Consider the following 21,460-nt stretch of genomic DNA (forward strand, 5'->3'; position numbering starts at 1 on the left):
TACAACTCAAGTGTACCTGCTTTTCACCAGGGCCCAAAGAGAAGGTCTTTCTCACTCCCAGCCAGTGGCAGTATGTTAAGTACCATCTGCGCAGGGCAAGTGACTTAAGACTGGCCTGCACCATGCTTGAGGGGACAGTGATTTATGAAAGCTGACCATGTAAGAGTCCCTTATGCAGTTCTCAGTGCATTAGCATTCTTAGCCAGGACTTCCATGGTTCCTTTGATATAAAAATAAATTCTGATGGCTTTGTAGGAAAACCGTCTGCAAAACAAGGAAACTTCTGGGGAGTGTGAAATCACAATGCTGACAGTGACTGAGGTGTGTGGGCAGTCACCTCAGGAAGCCTGTGTCAGAACTCAAGTGGCAGCTACCTGTCTCATTTTGTCTTGATGTGACTTTCAGTTTCAGCAAATGTTCCTTTTCCTTAGCAGCACATCTTTTTCTTTTGCTTCTCACTGATTGAGAAGACTGAGTCAATACTTTGACTGAAGTCAATATTTTGACTCCATATAACTCCTATGGTTTTTCAGCATTGCCCCTCTCCAGTCTGAGAGGATGGCATGCATCCCTGTACAGCTGTTGAAGCAAACTGTTGAGAAGTTCACACCACTGCCATTAGGGAAACAAAAGACTGCAGAGGTGCTAATGCCTCTTCACCCCCAGAGTCTGGCATAGAGCACTCTGTGCCAGTTATGCTGGCAGAAATTGTATAACAGCGCAGAAGTTAGAAAAGCTGAAAATGCATTCAGAGAAAAATAATTCCAGTGTCTTACAGATCCTGTAAACCCTAGGGAAAAAATTAAAATACACAGAATATCCCTTTTACAGTGTCAGCTGTTTTAACCCATAGCCTTTTTCCCTTTCTGCACCCATCCATGCCCCTTTTTTCCTCTTAGTGATTTATCTCCCATTCCTGCTCAGTGCTGAACACTCATATTGCTGTTTTCTGCTCAACTGTCAACACTTCTCCCCTGAGCTCTGCTGCACTTTTAAAACCCAACCCAGCATTATATTTATAAGACATGCCATTAGGAAGCAGTTCTGTTCACATCCAGAGGCATCCATAGGACTTGACACACCGGAGACAGCGGAAGCAAACAGTGTAAAGAAAATCAGAAGTGAGAGAAGGAGAACTGGCTGGGAGGCACCTGGCTAAACAAGCACTGGGGAGATGGGGAGAAAAGATCTTGGTGTGGAAAGCCCATCACATGGGCAGCAAGTGGTCATCCCGTTCTTCTGACTCCTCTCCCAGCTGGTCATCCCCCACGCCGCGGTACGTGGCTGGCGCGTTCCGAGGCTTGGATCGGCACACAAAGTCACAGCCATCCTACGAGCACAGGACACAGCACCAGCATCAGACTGTGCAATTGACTTAGCATCCAAACCAAACCAAAGTAGAGCTCCTGCCATTTCTCTTTTGCTAAGGGATTATGCCTATCCTTGTGCTACCTGAAACATCTCCCCAAAACCTGGGGATAAAAAACATCCTACACTAAAAGCAGCTCTGGACAGTTAATGCAGCAACATCAGGCCAAGGCAAGTATGAAGGATAAATAGCACTGCCTTACAATGTCCAGGGAAGGATTTCACAGTCAGAAGTAAGCATTTCAGAGTCCCCAGGTGAACATTTCTACCTGGAAAGTGTTAACTCCTGAGGAGCACATGTTCTAGTTTGTTATGGAGCAGCTGCTGGAAAGAGGCAGGGAATTGGTCTCAGCAAGGATTAAAAAATGGTATACTCAAGAAAAAGGAAACAGATACCCTCTTCTTCTGCTTCAAAGTACTCCACCCTGGTGGTAGGTCTACCCAAACCACAGAGTCAAGGCCTTTTTCTCCTAACATGGGCCAGGCTGAGAATACATAAGAATCTTTACTCACTGCCACCAAATTGCCCAGATCTTGCCAGAAGGCAAAGTGAGGAATCTGCTCCATGCCCTTTGCTCCCACAATGAGGCGCTGGTAGAGGAACCCACCAATGATGTAGACTGCAATCAGTGACACAAACCTAAAAGGCAGAATTAAAAAAAAAAAAAAATCAAAGCTGAGGAAATCTTGTAGAAAATCTTTCGAGCCAGCTACCTGCCTTACATTAGCATTGGAACAATGCTAGCACCACTCAAGAATAAAGCTGTAAACAGAAACCAGACCATAATAGGTCCCTAAGTTATCAATCTGCTTGTATAAATCTTTTAGCAGCATTATGTGAAGTAGTGCCTCTAAACACAAACACAGAAAATGAGTCAAGACTCCTGGTCTGAGTTACCCGGCTCTGGAAAAGAGCCATCATATAATTTTAGGAAGTCAAATCTCTCATACTTCAGTGCACTTGTCTGTAAGCTATGAAAGAAAACATTTACTGGGAACAGGCCAGCTCAGCATCATGCCCTGAGCAAGAGCTTTTGTCCAAAAAGCTCAGAGGCATAGTAACATCTAATGGTGGCTGTGGGAAAATACACTGCAGTAATTTAGTCTTACTATAGCATTTACTATGTTTCTAAATAGCACTGGAGATTATGACTCAGGCACAAACAGCTCTTCAAATGACTCACGTGATCAGTAGAATGGAGCCAACACTGAGGTGGGAATTCTCAGCTGGACAAGCCAGACTGCTGTCCATTTCAAAGAGGTAGAAACACTCCTGCTCCTTTTCCCGCTCTTCAGAAATAATGCTGAATGAACTCTGCAATGTGAGAAAAGTGAAGTCATGTGAAAACATGCCCATGCACACTGAACTTCACCCGGAGACAGTTTTATCACTGTTGGTGCAGCTGGGCACCAGACACTAGAGGCCAGCTCACTGTCCCCTCAAAACCCCTCTGCTCACAACCAGCCATTGGTCTGGCAGCCCCCTGATGCTCTCTCACCCCAGGTGTCACTCACCGCTGTCACTCCCCGCTTGCAAGAAATCATTATCACAGCTCGCCTCTTCTCACCACTGCAGTGCCTGCCGTATGAATCACCTCCCTTATAAATCAGCATGATCCAGTCACCTGCCAGGAGAGAGAGAATACACGCTATAGATCCAGATCAGGAGGCGAAAGGCAGCTACTGAGTAAGCCAAGTATTGAGTGGAATCATACTTCCATTGAAGACCTGGGTTTCATTGATTCTTCCTATCACCGTGGTCTTTCCATTCTGTTTGTCTGTTTGCACCAGGCCACCGAAGTCGTGCGAGGTGCTGTTGACCTCCCTGCACACCCTGAAATGGTAGATGTAGTTTTCTGTTTTGCCCTTCTCCACAGTCACGTTAAACCTGCAGCAGGGAGAAGACAGAAGAGACAGCCCATTGGATTACAAAGAACACTCAGAGCAGTGGGCACTCCAGACCCAGAAGCCCATCAGAGACCACACTAACAGGGGGAGTCCATTCTGCAGCCTGACCCAAATCCTCCCTTCCCCATTGCCCACTGTGCAGCCTCAAGGCCTGTAGAGTGCTGTGCTGTACCTCATGTGGCTCAGGGGCTCCAGCTTCTTCAGCAGGGCTCTCTCCATTTGTGACTCACTGCTCTCATCACCAACCACATCACAGCTCCTCTCTTCTGACTGCTCGGCCCCCGCTACAGCCAGGGCCACAAAGACCAGCAGCAAGGCAGAGGTATGGCAAGTTGGTGACATCCTGGACACATGCCACAGAGAACACAGGATTAACTTCACAAAGGATTAGTTTTAGCCCCCTGCAAACTAACTTCAGGGTCATGGAGTCAATCATTAGCCACTTCCTCAGTCCTGACTGCAAAAAGGAGAAGTTGAAATCTAGAAACAACTCACAGTTCACAGGAGACACTAAATCTGGATCTCCTGTGCAGCCAAAGACAATTCACTGGGCTGATCTGGGGCTCTCTTCTAAATTTGCCTTGAGACCACAAAAAGTTGTGCTGCACATTAATTAGCTGCCAGAGCAGAGTCCAGCAGACTGAACACTGGAGTAAATTTCAGGCATAATCCACTGTTTGTTATGGCATTGCACTGAGAAGCCAGTCAGCAGAAAATTATTTATGAGGCCTCTAATCAATCATCTTCACAGCTCTCGTGTAAAGAGCTCACAGGGAAGAGCCACTGTGATTAGTCAGGCTCTGTTGGTTCAAGTGCCTTAATCTTTATAATGATCTTTCCAGTACCCCAGCTGAAAATCTGAAAGACATTAATAATGCTTAACTTTAACTTCACAGAACAGTTTCTTTCTTCCTTCCCTTCCCAGTTTCCACCAGGGAAGGAGGAAAGCGAGGCATCCTACACAAGATCCAATCAACAAGGCAGTAATGAAGATAATAACAGTAATAATTAATAATACTAGCAATAATAATAATAAAACAATAATAATAATCTTTAATATTTGGCTTTCAGGTTCATGCTAAAAATCACAAATGAAACATTCAATGATGGCACCAGCCAAACAAAGCAGTGCAACAGATCTCCCTCTACTTCTTATGCCGCAGATTTTGGTAAAGCTCCAGTGGCTGGTGGAAAGCAGGCCCTCCATTAAATAAGCACCTAGCTGCAGGCGGGCACAGAACCCGTCTGAGTGAGCCTCATGATTTCCCCAGAGCCCTGCGGCGTCCACCGCCACAGCTCACAGCTGCTAAGTGGGGACACTGCTCGCCATGGGGCACCGAAAGAAGGTTAGGAACGCAGAAATCACGTAATGGGTAAGGCCAGAAGGGACCAAAGTGGGTCACTCGGTCCAACTTCCCTGCTCAAGCAGGGACACCCCAGAGCACACGGCACAGGACTGTGTCCAGACGGTTCTGGAATATCTCCAGTGAGGGAGACTCCAGAGCCTCCACGGGCAATCTGTTCCAGTGCGCGGTCACCGAAATGAGGAAGCCCGTGACACGAGGGCTCGTGACTGCTCACTCCTGAGGCCAAGAGCAGGACCTGCCCTCAGCCCCAGGCACGGCTTCTCCCGGGAACTTGCTGCTTCGCTGGGAGCGGCCCGGCCGGGCTCCCCCAGCCGGGGGCCGCTGCCCCAGACCCGCCCGGGACGGAGCGCGGCTTCGCTCCGCGGCCTCGCTGTGCCCGCTCCCCACCTCCCCAGCGCCGAGCACCCACCTGCGGCCGCCCCGGGACCAGGCGCCGCCGCCCACAGGGAAGAGAGACCCGCGGCTCACGCGCATCCCATGCTGGGCAGCGCAGGAACCACAGGCACGGGCGGCACCGGCCTCCTCCGCGTCCCGACCGGCTCCCTCGCCCGCCCCGCGAGCCGGAAGCCGGGAAGAGCGTGGCGGAACTGGAGCCCAGCGCCAATGGGAGCGCGGGAGCGGCCGGGATCGCCCGCCCAGGAGCGCTTCGGAGCGAATGATGCGCGGCGGGGGAAAGGAGGGCAGGGCCGGGGGCGCATCTCGGCACGCCCACTTCCTCTCCTTTAGCCAATGGGCGATGAGCTTCAGCGCGGAGGCCCCGCCCTCATTCGCCTTTCTGCCAATGAACAACGAGGGCGGGAAGAGAGGAGGAGCCCTCACAGCCCGGAGCCGGAGGGAGTCGCACTTGCGATGCCGAGGCAGCGGGGAACAGCGCCTCGGGATCGGGATCGGGATCGGGATCGGGATCGGGATCGGGATCGGGATCGGGATCGGGATCGGGATCGGGATCGGGATCGGGATCGGGATCGGGATCGGGACAGCCGGGCTCCCGGCTGCACATCAACTCACCCAAGTGCGCTGTGACTGTCCCTCGCTGACGTCGTGCTCTCCCCTTTCCTGTGCCCCGCGCAGGTTCGGAGCAGCCGCAGGCAGGCGGCCGCATCAGCAGGGATGAAGAAATGTCTTCTGGGCATCACCCCTTCCCTCGCTCCCGCTGCCGGAGCCGGTAGCAGTCCCTCTGCCGCTGGGCTTTGCCATCCCCACCCACCAGGTGCCTCCAGAGTGACTTGTGTTGCAGGAGCAAGGCGTCTCGACTACTTCACAAAACTGCTTTGTGGCCTCGATCCTTCTGATTTTGTCCCCACTTTGTGTCTCTGGTGGATTCTCTCCATATTTTGTTGTTATACTTTGGAATAAAGGTGCCTCCCCCAGCTCCTGCAGATTTTGCCACTGTAGAGGAATTCCAGGTCCAGCATACAGGGTTAGTGTGCTTGAGCATCTTGGATATCATTAATAAAGCTATACATGTGAGATGTGAGACTGGCTTGTTAAAGGACATTTCTCTCCTTGCGATGTGTTCCCAGAGCACATCCACTTTCCAGGATTTGTTACTGGAAGGGACAGATGTTCTTTGCCAGAGTTCTGAGGCTTTTGCATCCTCTAGTTAAGAAAGAAATGCTGCAGTTAGTGAATGTACGAACATGCTGGAAAAGGTACCTGTGTGAGAGAAATCTGGGAGGTTCCTCTGGTGTGCTGCTTCAGTAGTGAAGAGCTAGGGAAGAGGTGCTGCTGGCTCCTGCAAAACTGATCGGTTTAGTCCTGCGGTGACTCCATAGTGACAGTATGGCACAGCTGCAGAAGTCAGATTTATTTATTCACACTCATATAATAACTGAGAGTTGCTTTCACACCTTCTACAGTGTGATCCCTCTCACTCTACTTCCTGTGCTACTGATATTAGAAGAAATAAAAAGGTAAGCCACATGAAAACAGAGCTCTTAATTCTTTCCCACCAGCTTTCACTTCTCTAGTTCTTCACAAATAGTGCTGTCTTTGTAGTCACTCTGGGCCAGCAGGCAGCCTGGGCGCTTAAAAAGTGACAAAACTGGCAGGAGATGGGAGGAACACCTTTATTCCAAAGTGTTAGAGAACATGGACATACTGGAAAGAATCTACCAAAGAAACACAAAATCAGATCTGGACACTTAAGCTGTGTCTAATTCCTGTTAGTTACTTTTCAGCTATGCAGACTGTATTCTTAGGTAAACTCCCTTGTGAGTATAGCAAAGTCTCTCTCTCTGAGCTTGAGAGTTCTCTTTAGACTTCTCTATTCATTTCAAGCATTAGGAGAGACGTTCTGCCTCTTGTCTTGCTCGGCTGTCTTATGCCTTCCCCATCCTTTCAAGCCCATGTTCCCTATCTTGCTGTCCACAGGACCTACCAAGGATTGGAAGGAATCTTGTGGGTGCAATATGCCACCCTTACAGGCAAGTGAAGAAATTTGCAGAAATATCCAATCCCTTCCCCAATATGTGCATTGTAACAAATTGGCCACTCTGTGTCAGGTAAGCATCCTCCCGTGCAATCATTTCTTGAATTTAGAACATGTCACCAGAAGGGGGAACAATCATCCCTGTAGCAGTCATCCCAACTCCTTTGTTGAGCATGCCCAAACAATTATTGGAAATTAACTGTAGGGTACTGTGCTGAAGAAGTACAGCCTGAGCCTGACCAATATCCCCATTCTGAGCATGATAGGGAAGGGATCAGAAAGTGGATTAAAACAAAAACCAGCCAACTATGCAACTAGGAGATTTCTTGGGGTGCTGGAAACATCTGTACTCCCCACCACAGAGTCACAGAATCTTTTAGGTTGGAAAAGACCCTGGAGATCATTGAGTTCAACCATTAACCTGACCCTGGCAAGCCCAGCACTAAACCATGTCCCTAAGCTCCACATCTGCATCTTTTTAAAATACTTTCAGGGATGGTGACTCAACCACTTTGCAGCCACCCTCAGAGTAAAAAAGTGTTTCCTGATGTTCAGAGGCAACACCTTCTGTCTTTCAGTTTGTGCTCATGGCCTCTTGTCCTGTCACTGGGCCCCACTGAAGAGTTTGACTATTTTGTAGCCTCCCTTCAGGTATTTATATACATTAATTGGATCCTCACCAAGTCTTTTCTCCAGGCCAAATAGTACCAGAGCTCTCAGCCTTTCCTCCCAGGACAGAGGGAGTTTGGTTCCTTTATCCTCTTTGTGCCCCTTTGGTAGATTCTCCTGAGTGTGTCACCTGTCTCCCTAGTACTGATGCCCGTTGAGATGTTGACTTGGAGGGACTTGAGGAATGCCAGCTCTCAGTGCCTGCCTTGTGTCTCAAGCACAGTCACACTGGTATTGGGTATAGAGAGAGTTCCCAGTTTGAAGTGGAATTGTCCAAAGCTCACAAGGCTTCCTTTTCAAACCTGTGCTGTCCACCTGTACTTCCTGTCTGACAGCAGTTGAGCTGTCAGTTTGTGGTAGCCATTGCTTATCCCACTTTTCACCGTGTGCTCTCACTATTCACCTTTCTTACCTTGTGCTGTCATCATCCCTGCTTCTGCCCTGAAGGGAGCTCCTCAGAGCAGCATGAATCCTCCCAATTCCTGCATCGGGGTAACCACACCCTCTTGCACTGGCAACAATTAGAGTACCCCTGAACTTTTGTGATTAATCACCTTTTCCATTAGCAGCTGTTCTTGAGACATCCTCTATCAGGTTAGAAAATAAAAGCTGCTGCATTTCCAGTGCTCTCCATTCCGTTGTAAATTTGGTTATCTTAGCAGTTGGAGGTAGAGGTAGCAGCTTCATATTTCTTGCCTTCTGAATATAGCCTCAGGCTTCCTGTTTCACAGCCCTGTTGTTCAACAGCCTGATCGAAACATCCTTTTGTGCACACTCCTTGCTTTGGCATGGAGGCAAGCAGATCAGAAATTTCTGCAGCTGATGAGAGCGAGGAAGTAACTTATACTTCTGTCAAATTCTCTCAGACTCCTCCTCCAAGGGCCAAAGCTCCACAGGGGAAAAGAGGTGAGGAAAGATGGATCAGGTAGGTCAAGCAAAAATTTTACCTTGAGTGAAAGCAGGAATTAACAGAAACACTCCGAACTGGCGACTGATTCTGAGTGCCAGCTTAGAGAGCTGTTGCTTTGGTTCTAAAATTACTGTGGATATTTTAATGTGATTAAAGCTGACAAGTTAGAGACCCAGCATTTTTTCCCTCCCTCTCTCCGACCTCCTTTAGTGTCTACTCCTGGGCATTCAACCCAGGCATCCTTTTCTTCAAAACTGGTTTAATGTTGTCTGCTTGTCAGCAGCAAGAGGTTGTGAGCAATAGTTCTTTGAAGGGCAGGTAAGATGCGAATACAGATAAATTAGAGGTGCATGCTAATCAGAGATCAGAGACAGAGAAAGCATATGAGATCATCCAGCCTCTCTCCTGTGGGGCTATGCAGGATTCTTTTGTGATTTTTACCTGTTTTCTGTTTTGTAGTGTTACATACCTCCCAGTGAGCGAATTTTCAGCTTTTGCTGTGAAACAGTTCTTCAGAACACTTTACTATGAGGAAGATTTTCTTAGTGCTTTCCTTAAATTTTTACTTTCCTTATTTCCTCTCCATTACCTCTGATTAGACCTGCAGATGTCACACCAAACAATTCCTCTGGCAGCTTAGTGTAGAAATACCACTTTCAAAGAGTCAAACTCTGCCTTGGTGATCCTTCTTCGTAAGTATTTCCTACATGCAAAATGGTGGAGGGGTTGGAACAGATGAGCTTTATGGTCCTTTCCAGCTCAGATAATTCTATGAGTCTGTGAAACATCAGTGAGCTTTAGACAAGTTCTGTTGCGTTGGCTGCAACACTAATGGTTCACTTTAAATTTTCAGAGGTGTTACAGCAAAGGGGATTCTCACTGTGGGATACAAGATTTCTATACCCTGATCAGAATAATTTTGTATACCTAAGGTGTTCGCTGCTGCCTGGTCGCTTGTTTCACTATGGAAACAAAGCCAGCACAGAAACAACCCAGCTCCTATCTGGTACTCACACGCCATCTGTTTGGAGGGCAGTCTTGCTGTTGCATATGTTTTTGCCAGAAATTATGTTTTCTGTTGCATCAGAAAACACAGTAACATCCTTTCATTCCCTGCCATTCCTGTTCACCCCCACCCTGTTGAAAAGGGATTAACCAATGCCCTCTTTAGATGTTTGCATTTTTCTTTTTAACATCTCTCCACATTCTTTTATGGAACCTCGTATTTTTGAGCTATGGTCAGACAACCAAAAATAAGGAAGCTGATACTTGAACACACTTCTTGTGCATATGATTTGATTATTTCTCAGCTTTCTTTGGCATGAAAGAGATCCCTAAGGAGCTCACTTTAAGTACCTTTCTGTTGAAAATCTTTATGTTCAACTCTGTTCCTGCCTCCATCACCTCTGAGAGATGTGCTTGCAGGTATTTTTCCCTTGCTGACTTTGCAGGCACGGTATCATGGGTGTGTAGATCAGTCCTCTGGTCAAACTAACAAGTTTTGGTGCTTATGAACTCCTCACAAATGAAGAATTTCCTTTCTTGTTTCTTCTGTTTGGCTTCCAGAGAGCCTTAGATATGCTGCACTACCAGAATGTCAGTACAGCAGTGATTTAAGACAGTGTTAGCTTGTGTAGTGTGCTTGTAGTAACAGCAATAACCAGGTCTGTGCCACAGCCAGAAACAGAATCAAATTATCCTCCTTGGCTCTAGGTAGTCATGCTGTTCCCATACTGAGGTAGGCAGGAGATGAGGGGAGCTCTTTGGGACAGTGTCATGCCATTCTTCAGATTGTCCCGATGAATTGAATTTTAAAATGCTAACACCTTCCAGTTTTTAAACTGAATCTGGACTCACAATCCTGCAAATATTGGGTCATGTTGCTTGCAAATGAATGGAGAGTATCAGAGTCATTTCTCTAGAGCACCGAGAGACTTGTTGAGGTGTTTTGTAAACAGAAAGTGATAACATTGGATATTTACAATAAATGTCCACCAATCCACTTACCCCTTGGATAGACTCTTCTACAGTTCATCAGATAGCTACATGGAAATATTTCTGGATGCTCCATTCACATTTTCCTTCTGTTTCAAACTCATCTTAGGTACTTCTCCCATCCACTCCTCCAAGAGTTTCACGTGTAGTTCGGGGGCCAGATCAAACAGAAACCATTGAACCTGTTTTAAAAAGTGTGAACTGCAGGGACTCCTTTTGCAGCTGGTAAAAATCCTGATTTGTGAATTACTTCATTGCACTTCTCGGGATTGATCTCTGCAGTTCAAGTGCAGCTTAAATTCACCTCAAACTCTTCCTGTTTTCCCACTTCACTTTGTTATTTTTTTCCTTCCAAAATTATCTAATGCCATATTTTTTTCATTTTTATGAATTTTAGGGACTCTCCCACTGCTGGGCTTGTGGAAGTACCCTGGGATTTTGTTTTGATGATGAATCATTCCCTTTTTTCTGCAGTTGGTTTGAAACAATAGAGAGTGAACTGCTCTGTTGATTGCCAGGAGGCACCAGCTCCGTGCCAGGTGCTGACATTTAAGGATTAACTGTTTTGAAGACTGCTATCCTGGTTGCCTTGTCTTGGCAGTTTTCCCTAAAATCAAAGAGTGATCAGAAGGATGCAGGAGGCAGCTTCTTGGGAGAGGCAAGAGAGAAAGAAAAACAAAAGTACAGATGTGATCTCAGCACCAGGAGTTTTGTTTCATCAGATGTTTATCCCCTTTTGCCAAGTTTTCAGTTGTAATCTGCACAGAAAAATCTCCACCCTACCCCTTAACCTTGGGCTGACTTAATTCTCTTGAGGCCTAATCTGATGACAAAACCCAAGCTGCCAGTGATACAAAAAACAAGAATAGAGAGCAGAGTCAAGTTTAAGTTCCAGACCCAGTCCAAGTCCTTCAGTTTTCCCCCTGTTCCTTTGTGTGAAGCTGAGGAGTAGATTGTAACTGAAAAGTCTTTCTGTATTTTGTCTCTGAAAATGGATAGGGTTTTGTTATGTAGTAATGATTTTTAAAAATAAGAAATGATACTATTTTTAAACTACGTTTGGGACAACTAGAAGATCCTACAAGCTTCAGGAAACGTGAGAAAACCTTTATCTTAAAAAAGATCTTTATACCAGAAGAATGATACTTACAACAACGCTCTCTCATGATCTCCCTTGTTACCTTAGAAACTTCTTCTAGGTAAAACCACAGGCCTAAGTGTGTCGCTATAGATGAGAAACTGGCCTTAACATAAGTGAGACTGCAAACTGCTCAAGATCAAAATAAATTAATTCTAATTAATTTACTGATCTGGTCTACTTTCTGTACTTGGACAAAGCTTCCAATGTTTAAAGGATGCGTTCTTGTTTTTAAGTGGAGTCCCTTCACCTTCTGTTTTAGCACTGGCTTTCCTTGTCTTTCTCACAATATTCTTCATATGTGATCTGCATTTGTTTTCAACCTCCCCCAAGAGATCAAATGTGTTTCTTTGCATCTCGTGACATGACCAAGAGAGAAGCACTTCAAATTTCATGAGATCCATGGGGATTTTGTTGCTAGATTTGGGTAGAAGGCTCTGGAACATCACACGATCAGGATGTTGTACATTAGTTAGATGCACATTTACTGCTTCTTAGAAAGTGCTGTTGTCTGTGCAGCTGTCATACTGAGATTAATAAAACAAGCAAACCAAACTCCCCTGGAGCTCATCCGTGCCAGTAAGTGACATCGTCTCTTCTGTCTGGGAGAGAAGAGATTTTAGTGCTGAAATTTCAAATGTTTTATGCAAACTGAATGCCTCTCGGGTCAAACACAGCTCCAGGAGATGGCAGTGAAAAAGCAGCATGTAGCCTGGAGGTTAACATGTTGTGCTGTACATAAGCAGACCTCTACAGGCCAGTCCTGACCAGCCCTTTGAAAGTAGGCTGTGCTGGGCTACAGTGGAAGTTGCCCGAAGGACTCACCCTCTGCCACTGGCAGCCAGTGAACAGCAAACAGTGGTGGTGAAAGTGTGAAGGGGGAGATGTCCCAAGGTCTTCAAGGCTGGCTCTCCCATCCTGCCATCCCACCATGGATGATGAAAATGTAGAACTGTCTTGGGAGTATCCTGGGGAGATGTACCATGACCATGTGTCTAAGCCTGTGAACAGGATGCTGAGATTAAACCTGTTGTTATTGCTGGGAGAGCTGGGGGGAAAATCTTTGGATTTCTTTTTACATGTAAGCTGGAACATGATGCTTCAATGCTGAGGCAGGAGTGGATTTGTTGGGAGGCTCCTGTTAGCACGAGGTGTCACATTGTGCCTAGGTGGCTCCAGCTCACTTGTGGTAGGTGCTTCCTCTGCTGGGGTCAGCCACCACAGAGGCTAGACCAGCAAGCCTGCTGTGGCCAGGCAGGAGCAGAGCTGTGGCTGCTGTAGAGAAAGGTATCCCCTGGGAAGTTCAGACAGGAACTGGTGGCCCCAAACCCAGCTGAAATGGGGTCCTGGGCTGATGGGAGGCCCCAGTTTGGCTGGGCAGGGACAGTGATGTCTACCATGTGCCGTTCCTTGTGGAAATGCCCAGGACACAAGCAAACTATGGAAAACCACAGTCAGTTTTCATGTGGCTTCTGTTCACTATGGTTTCTTTTCTCCTTTACAGCTTCCCGTCTGTGGTCAGCAGTTCTGAAGGGCTTGGCCATAGGCTTTGGCACACTGAGCATCTCCCTGGCAATTGCTTTGATTTGGAAGATGAGTAAGTGCACAAAGGCCTGCTGATCATGAGCAACCAACAGCAAAGGAGCAGCAACACATCTAACCACAGAAACTCCATTTTATGGAGTTAAAACCAGAAGCTCTTCTAGGTTTCTACCAGCCTTATGTACCCACTGCCTATCCAGTGTATTTTGAAGAATATATTCCTCATGCAGACTCCAGGAAACCCATTTCAGATCCTGTGGCAAAGAACAGTTAAACATATTGAAAGGTCTTTGTAGACTTGCCTGGTAACTATAGTGGCAAACTGTAAAAACAAATAGGTCTGTAATATATTTGCACAAATGCAGATGATGCTAGACTATGTGGAGGAGCTTCCTGTTAGTTGCTTAAAATCCATCAACCCAAGGTGGGACATGATCACACCATACCCACAGAGTGTGATCTGTTTTCAGATAGCCAGTTGGGTATCATTGGGTATCTGAGTGGTTCAGTAGAAACCTGGGGGTGGGGTGAGTGTGAGTGCATGCTTGCCACCAGCATCAGAGAACATGTGACTATTGTAAGATTTTAAAATTACACTATTATTTTCAGAATCTTGTCCTGATTTGAGTTTTCTGCATTTCAACTGTCCAAATGAGTTGTTTCTCAGTAGGTCCTTGCTGACAAGTGTTTCTGTTGGTTAATGGTAGAGAAGAGTATGATTATTTTGACTTTTTTACAGGTGACGGCCACCCACACTGCCCTCAACAGTGGGTGGCCTACAGAGAGAGCTGCTACTCCTTCTCCACAGAGAAGAAGGACTGGAATTCCAGCCAGGAATCCTGCAGGGCACAGGGAGCTCACCTTCTGGTGATCAGTGATACCTTGGAGATGGTAATGGTTTTCTTTGGCTTTGAGGACCTCCCATTTCCTTGCAGACTGGCGTACAAGCGGAGCTGTCACTTCAGCAATATTTTGGTTTTAAAGGAGAGGAAGGATTTATGACTGTGGTGTTACACATCACAAAGTTTGCAGGAAGCAGAAAAGCAAAGGGGAGAATGGAGAGGTGAGAGTCACTGTCAGGTATTCAGAATCACGCTATGAAGTATGGTAGGAGACAGCCTTCTCCACTGTTCCTCTCCACCTCTTCTCCTCTTCCCAAAAAGACTGAAATGAATGATTACAGTGGTACTGAGCAGTCATTGTATTCGTTGCCTACAAACTGATATGTCCCCCCTCTCAAGGAGTGCTTCCTTTGCAATAGCGATACTTCTCCTCCCTGTGAGTGCTCCAGCTCCTCCTGCTCAGTGACCCATGCCATTCCCTGGGTTCATGCTTAGATATTTCTTTCTCAGTCTTTTTTCAATGCTTACTTCCTTTCTCTGCCAAAGTACCTCAGCTGTGCTGGTGAAATGAGGAACCATGTGTTCCACTGCAGGTGCTCTCTGGGGGCAGAGGCATGTGTGGTCACTAGAGAAAGGGTTAGTGCTGATTACTGGGGCACTGAGGCACATCTGCCTAAGTAGAGCAGAAACCTTGATCCGGTTTTGCTCAAGCCAGGGCTTATTAGCTCAGGTCCAATGAACGTGGACAGCTTCCAGTCCGTGGACAGAAGGTGCATTGTGTGATGTCCTCTGGAGGATTACAAAGGCAGGTCTCTGCTTGGTTGGGAGTATGTACCAGGCTCTCACATTTCCTTAGACAAATCCTGTCTCCTTGAGAAACAGGCGTCTTCCCTGGATTACCCATTTCTTCGGCATGAAGAAAACCTTCCTGCTCCTGCTGCTTTCTTACCACTTTCTCAGCTACTAGAGTGTTACCCATTTTCCCTGCTCAGGGACAGGGTTAGGGTTAGGGTTTAGACTCACCCATCTAAACAAGGCTTTTCTAGCTATCCATGCCTTGTACTGGAAAGGCTGTGATTGCTTGACCTCCAAGTGCTAGGGAAGCGCAGTCTCTCCAAACCACGAGCAACACTCCAGTGATTCCTCAAGCTGCTCCTATGCCCAAAACTTTACCAAGCCAGCTTTGTTAATGCTTCTCTCTGAAGATGCCTTCTCTGAAGCTTTGTTTATGGCAGCAGGAGAAAAGGATGGAGCCCAGCCATACCCCTAAAAGGTTCTGTTCTTTGGTTGTAAAGGTGGACAAGACAAACTTACCTTTCCTGGCTTTGTCTTTTTTATGGGGAGGAGGGTTGGGGATGGGGAATTTACTTCCGGGCTGAATTTCTATTGCAGGCTTCACCTTTTAGCAGCAATCAGAGATTAAAAGTTAGCTAAAAGGAAATGAACATTGAAAACACAGGAGGAAAATGTGCATGAAATTTAAAGAGTTTTCATACTGAACTTGTTACACATATCTGTCAGTGCCTGCACTTCCTGCCCTACCCTGCCCTGATTTTACCTTTAATTGTTAATACTTCATATTAGCTTGCTAGTTAGCTGTATACATAAAGCTCTGTGCAGGAAACTCCAGGAGACTGGGGTGCAGTTCATAGAATCATATAATCACAGAATATGCAGAGTAGGAAGGGACCCATCAGGATCATTGAGTCCAAGTCCTGGCCCTGTCATTAGAAGGTGTGGGGAAGCGCTACTGTCAGTCACTTAAGGAACAGTGAGGGGAGGGGATGTATCTTGCTCTCTCTGTTCTCTTTACTCATCCTTATCTCCATTTTCAAGCTGGCTTTCATTAGTCACTTCGTAATTCATCATCATTTCTAGGATCTGTTCAAGCGTATTCGAGTAGAATGTTTCTGGATTGGACTGAGGAACAGTACAAGCTTTGGATGGATTTGGGAGGATGGCTCTGTATTAAGTGATGCCAGGTGAGTTTCATTCTGTTTTAAAAACAATAGTGCTTATTCAGATTGCCTGGTGTTCCAGAACACCCAGAGTTCCTCCTCCAGATGTCAGGAGCTTTCTTCCTGGGCAGATTTTCTTCTTGCTGTCACCTGTACTGCCCTAAGCTCAATAGTGTTTACTTTTCACTGCCCTGCACCTTGTAAAGGCACGTACCTGTGAAAAGCAGGTCAAGTATTAGTATCTTGTTCTCTGCTTCCCTCCAGCTGCTCAGACCAAGGACTTTGTTTACCTGCACCAGCACACAGATGCTTGGTCAGAAAGGCATATGGCTTTACTGGGTTCACCCACCTTGCACCCTTTCTGTAGGATGCTGGTGTCACTGGGTGCAAGAACCCAGCTCTTTCCCACTCTACTGGTGCCAACCTAAATCAGAACCTTAATTTTATCTCAGTCTTTATTTGGACAAAAGTCAGTGTTTTCCATGAGGGAAAACATTTTTTTATCTGGTGACTTTGCCTGACCCTTTCCTTTTTATGGCAGTTAAGGCAATGAGTTAGTTTCTAAAGCCTCTCCAGCAAGCAAAACTTGCCCAACATCTCACTGTCAACAGGTCAGTACTCTGAGCACTTGGCTTAGTTCCCTGAATAAATCCAGCTTTCTATTCCTACAAACTCTTTGAAGGCAGTGGTCATTCCATGAGACTTTCGCCACTGCCACTCACATGCTGGTGGATATCACTGCCACTGCAGGGAATTGCATCTGCATTTGAGTCTGATTTGGGTTCTATGATGACAAAATTACTTAGCTGTGGCAGGTAGATAGGTTCTTTGGTGTACATTTTATTTTTTAACAGCTGCCTCTTGGAGGTCAGGTTGTTTCTCTTCCTCTGGGCTACACCCTTCAAAATCAGATGTTTTTAATTTCTTGTCTCCGGGAGACAATCTCAGTATTTACTTTCATTCTCACTACTGTTCCAAATCTCTTGCAGGGTCCACTCTAACAGCCCTGTGCAAAATTGTGCTGTCCTGATGGAAGATCAGATTCGTGCCTCCAGCTGTGAAGTTCCGGCTCTGTGGATCTGTGAGAAAAAGCTTAGATAAATCCCATGTGCTTTTTCATCTCACAACGACCTCAAAAGTGGTATGAGTTGATCACTGTCCTGCAAACTGAAGAGAGCAAGGACTTGCCTTTTCCATACCCTCACTAAAGTGTTTTACAAGGACAGGTTTGTTGTCCATAAGGGTGAGTTACTCTCAGCAATAGATTTATTCTCCATCCACAAGTGTTGGATTACTGTTTTTTGTGACCAGATGAGACCTGAGACATATTCCCTGGTCTACCCTTTCCCTTATTTATCCTATAAAGGCAAATAAAAGCTTTTTCACAACAGGTGTCTTCAGACCTCTGAGGAGGACCTAGTCATTTTCCCTCACTTCTTATATCAGATTTCATTTCCATTCCCTGCAACTCCATTGTCTGATATCAGAAGGACCAGAAAAAGGAGGCCTGCTGTTCATTGACTGAAAAATATAAACATATTTCTCCTGGTGGCAGCTTCTCCTTTTTCATGACAGTGGTATGAGTGGGAGAGAAGAAGGTGAAATAAAACTGCAACTTCTGGAAATCCAGCAGTGAAAATAAATCTCGGACTGCACTGAACCAAAAGTGTGTACCCGTGCCACTTCTTCTCTCCTTTGGAAGGAATTAGGCAGGTTTAACCAAGCTTGTCAAGAGACTGGACTTCTGGAGTCAGAGGAATACAGCTAATTCTGTGTAATTATTTAATCCACCAAGTACCCATTTTCCTCCCCACCTGTGTGTTTTCACACTGCACACAGAGGAAGCAGTGGACAAACCTGTAATGCAGTGATCTTTCAGTTCAAATAGAGCAGAGACAGGCTCAGAGTTTGAATGCCATAAAACCACAGTGAATATTTGGGAACATTGTCTTCAGTTCTGGGATGCTCAGTACTAGAGAGACATGGACATACTGACTGGAGAGTCCAACACAGGGCCACAAATATGATGAAAAGACTGGAGCATCTCCCCTCTGTGGAGAGGCTGAGACAGCTGGGATGGTTTATTCTAAATCAGAGAAGGCTGAGGAGAGATCTTATTCCTACAATCAGAGAGGCACAATAACCAACTTCAACATTTCAGTTCAGACTATATACATATATTTGCTTCATATTTTTATTATAATTGCAGAAAATCCTCGCCAGCTACCAGTGGCATTATCTTCCACCTGCTTAACAGGATGCTACACATGAAGGTATCAGGGTGGATAAAGACAAAATTATGGATCTTAGCATACTTAGCTAAGTGAATATCTACTGAGCCTCATCTAGAGTTCACTAAGATAAGGGTCTTAGGTGAGAATGTGTTACAGCAAGGGGGAGTCTGCTTTTTCATAGCCATGACTGCAACAGCCAGACCTGGGGAAACTGCTGTGAAGTAGGAGGTCAAAACCTTAGAATTTTCATCTTGTGTTGTCTGGGTTACTTTGGGCGAGTCATGTTATCTGTGCCAGAGTCCATTCAACTACCAAAAGATAGTTGTTCCTGACTCCTAGAAAGTTGCCAGACACTATGAAATAATGCTGAACACTCTTCTTGCTTTGTCAAAATGGTGGCAGCATTTGTAGAATGGAATCTACCAGTTACCTTACCAGAGAATACCACTGAAGAAACAGCTTCTTATATTATCATATGTAGGTGAGGTGAGCATGTCTCTGAGCTTGCCTACTTTACCTTGCCTGAATGAATTGAAAACCTTTCTCTTCAGTTTTTGGCTACAAAGCACATTTTTGACCAAGGTCCTAATGATCAGGAGCAGGCTTGGGAGCTGTGTGAGCTGTTTGGCTATTTGACAAAAAGGGTCAATCTCTATAGAGATGCTTCTGCCATGTGCAGTTCTGCATCTCATCCTGTTGGGTTGGTGTTCCATCAGTCCAGCTCCTGACATTTACCACTGTAATTTATCATCTTCAAAAAGGCTTTGACCAGCCCATATGTATGAATTCTCTCCTCTGTGAGTGAGGCAGACTTTCCTGGGATTCATTTCTTTTGGGCAAGAAAAACCATCTTTAGGTATCAGATGCAGAAGGAAGAGCACAAATCTGGGCTGTCTTTTGTGCAGTCCCCAAGGAAATTTTTCATGCACTGCTATCCTCTTTTTTCCTGTGCAGGTCACTGCAGGGCAGAATGAGGTCAGTAATGAAAGTTTGTTATTGCACTGCGCTTGGATTTCTTAACTCCAGAGTTACTCAGCTTACCAAAGTTTTGATGATTATATTACGAGAAGGGTAGGACAAACAGAAAATAATTTTATCCTGCACACTTTTTAATCTGAAAATTATGCTTTACATCTTCTAACATAGATCTCCATTCTTTGGAGTTTGCATTAGAACTATAAGTAAAACAGGTATTCTACTGCCACTTGCAAGGGTAATAATTACCAGAGCTATTGATCCTCCTGCTGCAGACCAAGTAAAGACAGTGGTCTAAAGACCCCATTTCCCTCTATGGTACAACATTACCCATCACAGTGCATTACATGAATATGCACTTAATTAAATCAGGATGACTCTGTCAAACAACAATAATTTGATCTAGATGTATCAATAACTTGACCTGGAACCAGACCCAGTAGAAGAAAAGTAAGACCCAGGCCACATATGTTCTGCTGTGTGAGGATAGCTGCTGCTCTGGGCACTTGGTTAATGTGTTACATGCTGTTAATGGGTTCAACTTTTGGCAGCTTCCCGTCATGTCACTGTCCCTGCTTCTGGCAGGGTGAAGGCCAGATCATTTTAGTTGACTTGATTTTCCAGGCATTTTGTGGCCTCTTTTCCTGGCATTAGCTTTGATGGCACCAGGAACAGGGAGCAAAAGGGAACAGTGTGGGTGGAGAGGGAAGGTTTTTTCAATTTCCATTCCCTGTTTTCACAACCTGTTAATGGGAGTTAGACACACCCACGCTTGTTTCCCAAGTCCTAGCTCAATCTCCTGCTCCCAGTATGAAGGAACTCAAACAGCTCCTGTTCTTCCAGCAACCTCCATGACCAGTGCCATCTCCATCTCCATGCAGAGAGCCCTGCCAGAAATGGAGGCCTTCCCCTTTTGCTCTGCTGTTAGCCCTTCTTTCCTTAGTTACAGCCTTTCCTCTTCCACTGCCTCTGTCCTGTCCCAAGAGAGACAGCGCTCTGGCCTGCCAGGAACCCTCCCCTCCCTCTCCCCCCCAGCCCTGGCCTTCTGCCCGGACTTGGAGCTGCTAGTTCCAGCTCCTCCTTGCTGCCTCTCCCTGTTTCCGGATGGGTCCTGGCCCCCAGCCCTTATCTCCTCCAGCCCCTGGGCTGTTTGCAGAGGAGAGTATAAAGGGGCTGACTGGGAGAGCAGAGGGGGAGTAAAAGCAGCACTGGACCACACTGAGTGTCTGCTTGACTCACCACGTCCTGCTGTGTACCATGGGGATGAACGGGCTGCTTATCAAATCAAGCATCTTCCTCCTCCTCTTCTTCCTTCCAGGAGACACCTCACCCATCACAGAGCCGTAAGCTATGCTGGGGGGTCTCTGGGCAGGCAGGAGACCTTTGCTGTATTCCTGTGTCTCTTTCTTTGTCCCTTGTCTTCTATCTAACTTCTTTTATCCAGGAATAAAGATACCAGGGCTGGGTAAAGTGTCTTCTACAAACAGGAACTCTATTGCTTGAGAGAGATGCAAAACAAGCTGTGAAACTGAGATATCAGTAAAACTTCAGGGGATTGACAGGATTTCAACAAAGTTTTATGCACAAAATTAGTTCTTTTGAAAGACAACTTTTCATGAATGTGCAATGAGATCTTCTTAAAAGACAAACTGTTGTGAAAGGACAATGAAAGGTTTAATTTTGGGTTGACTGTCCTGCTCCCAGGTTGAAATGCCCAAGAGCTGGGACTGGCTTTTTAAAAATGATAGTGAGAAGAAAAGGAACAAATAGCTTGTCTGGCATGCTTGGAAATGGTTTTATTTTTTAATTCACATTTTTCAGCTCAACCAAAGGAATGAAAATTCCCTTCTCACCCAGGGTACTGTGACACTGTAAGACTGTGACTGTCCAGGTTTGTGAGGATATATTGTCCTGTCTCTCTTTTTCACCCCCTTTTGCCCCGTTGATATGTGAAGGGCATTGGTGTTGCGTGCATGTGTGGTAGGAGCAGCACATGAAGGATCCTGACATCCCAAAGACTTTCTCCTTTGGCTTTTTGGCAATGTCTCTTCCTCCCCTGCAAAGCACAGAGCACCTCACCCATCACAGAGTCCATCACAAGGGGTGCAGAGGAATTTCTGAGC

At 46.0% G+C, this 21,460-nt stretch overlaps 3 protein-coding genes across 3 annotated transcripts in view; 2 read left to right on the forward strand and 1 right to left on the reverse strand.

Annotated features, from left to right (window-relative positions):
- Positions 1-899: 899 nt before the first annotated feature.
- Positions 900-5,188, reverse strand: M6PR (mannose-6-phosphate receptor, cation dependent). The gene is made up of 7 exons (XM_059838367.1): positions 5,053-5,188; positions 3,449-3,619; positions 3,084-3,256; positions 2,884-2,993; positions 2,553-2,683; positions 1,882-2,008; positions 900-1,330 (listed from the first exon to the last, which is right to left on the reverse strand). Exons 1-7 carry the CDS (start codon positions 5,115-5,117, stop codon positions 1,208-1,210), a joined length of 900 nt encoding a protein of 299 aa, XP_059694350.1. The 5' UTR covers positions 5,118-5,188; the 3' UTR covers positions 900-1,207.
- A 1,071-nt stretch (positions 5,189-6,259) lies between these two features.
- LOC132323316 (killer cell lectin-like receptor subfamily G member 1) lies at positions 6,260-17,794 on the forward strand. Its single transcript, XM_059838368.1, has 5 exons — positions 6,260-8,649; positions 13,291-13,383; positions 14,068-14,219; positions 16,049-16,152; positions 17,118-17,794. The coding sequence occupies exons 1-5, from the start codon at positions 8,532-8,534 to the stop codon at positions 17,227-17,229; spliced, it is 579 nt and encodes a 192-aa protein (XP_059694351.1). The 5' UTR covers positions 6,260-8,531; the 3' UTR covers positions 17,230-17,794.
- Positions 17,795-20,465: 2,671 nt separating this feature from the next.
- Positions 20,466-21,460, forward strand: part of A2M (alpha-2-macroglobulin) — a 29,609-nt gene continuing 28,614 nt past the window's right edge. The window contains exon 1 of the mRNA XM_059838361.1: positions 20,466-20,680. Coding sequence (XP_059694344.1) covers positions 20,595-20,680 — 86 coding nt within the window. The 5' untranslated portion in view covers positions 20,466-20,594. The remainder of the gene's footprint in view (positions 20,681-21,460) is intronic.

The sequence above is a fragment of the Haemorhous mexicanus genome, chromosome 2, assembly GCF_027477595.1.
Source record: "Haemorhous mexicanus isolate bHaeMex1 chromosome 2, bHaeMex1.pri, whole genome shotgun sequence".
NCBI classification, from domain to species: domain Eukaryota; kingdom Metazoa; phylum Chordata; class Aves; order Passeriformes; family Fringillidae; genus Haemorhous; species Haemorhous mexicanus.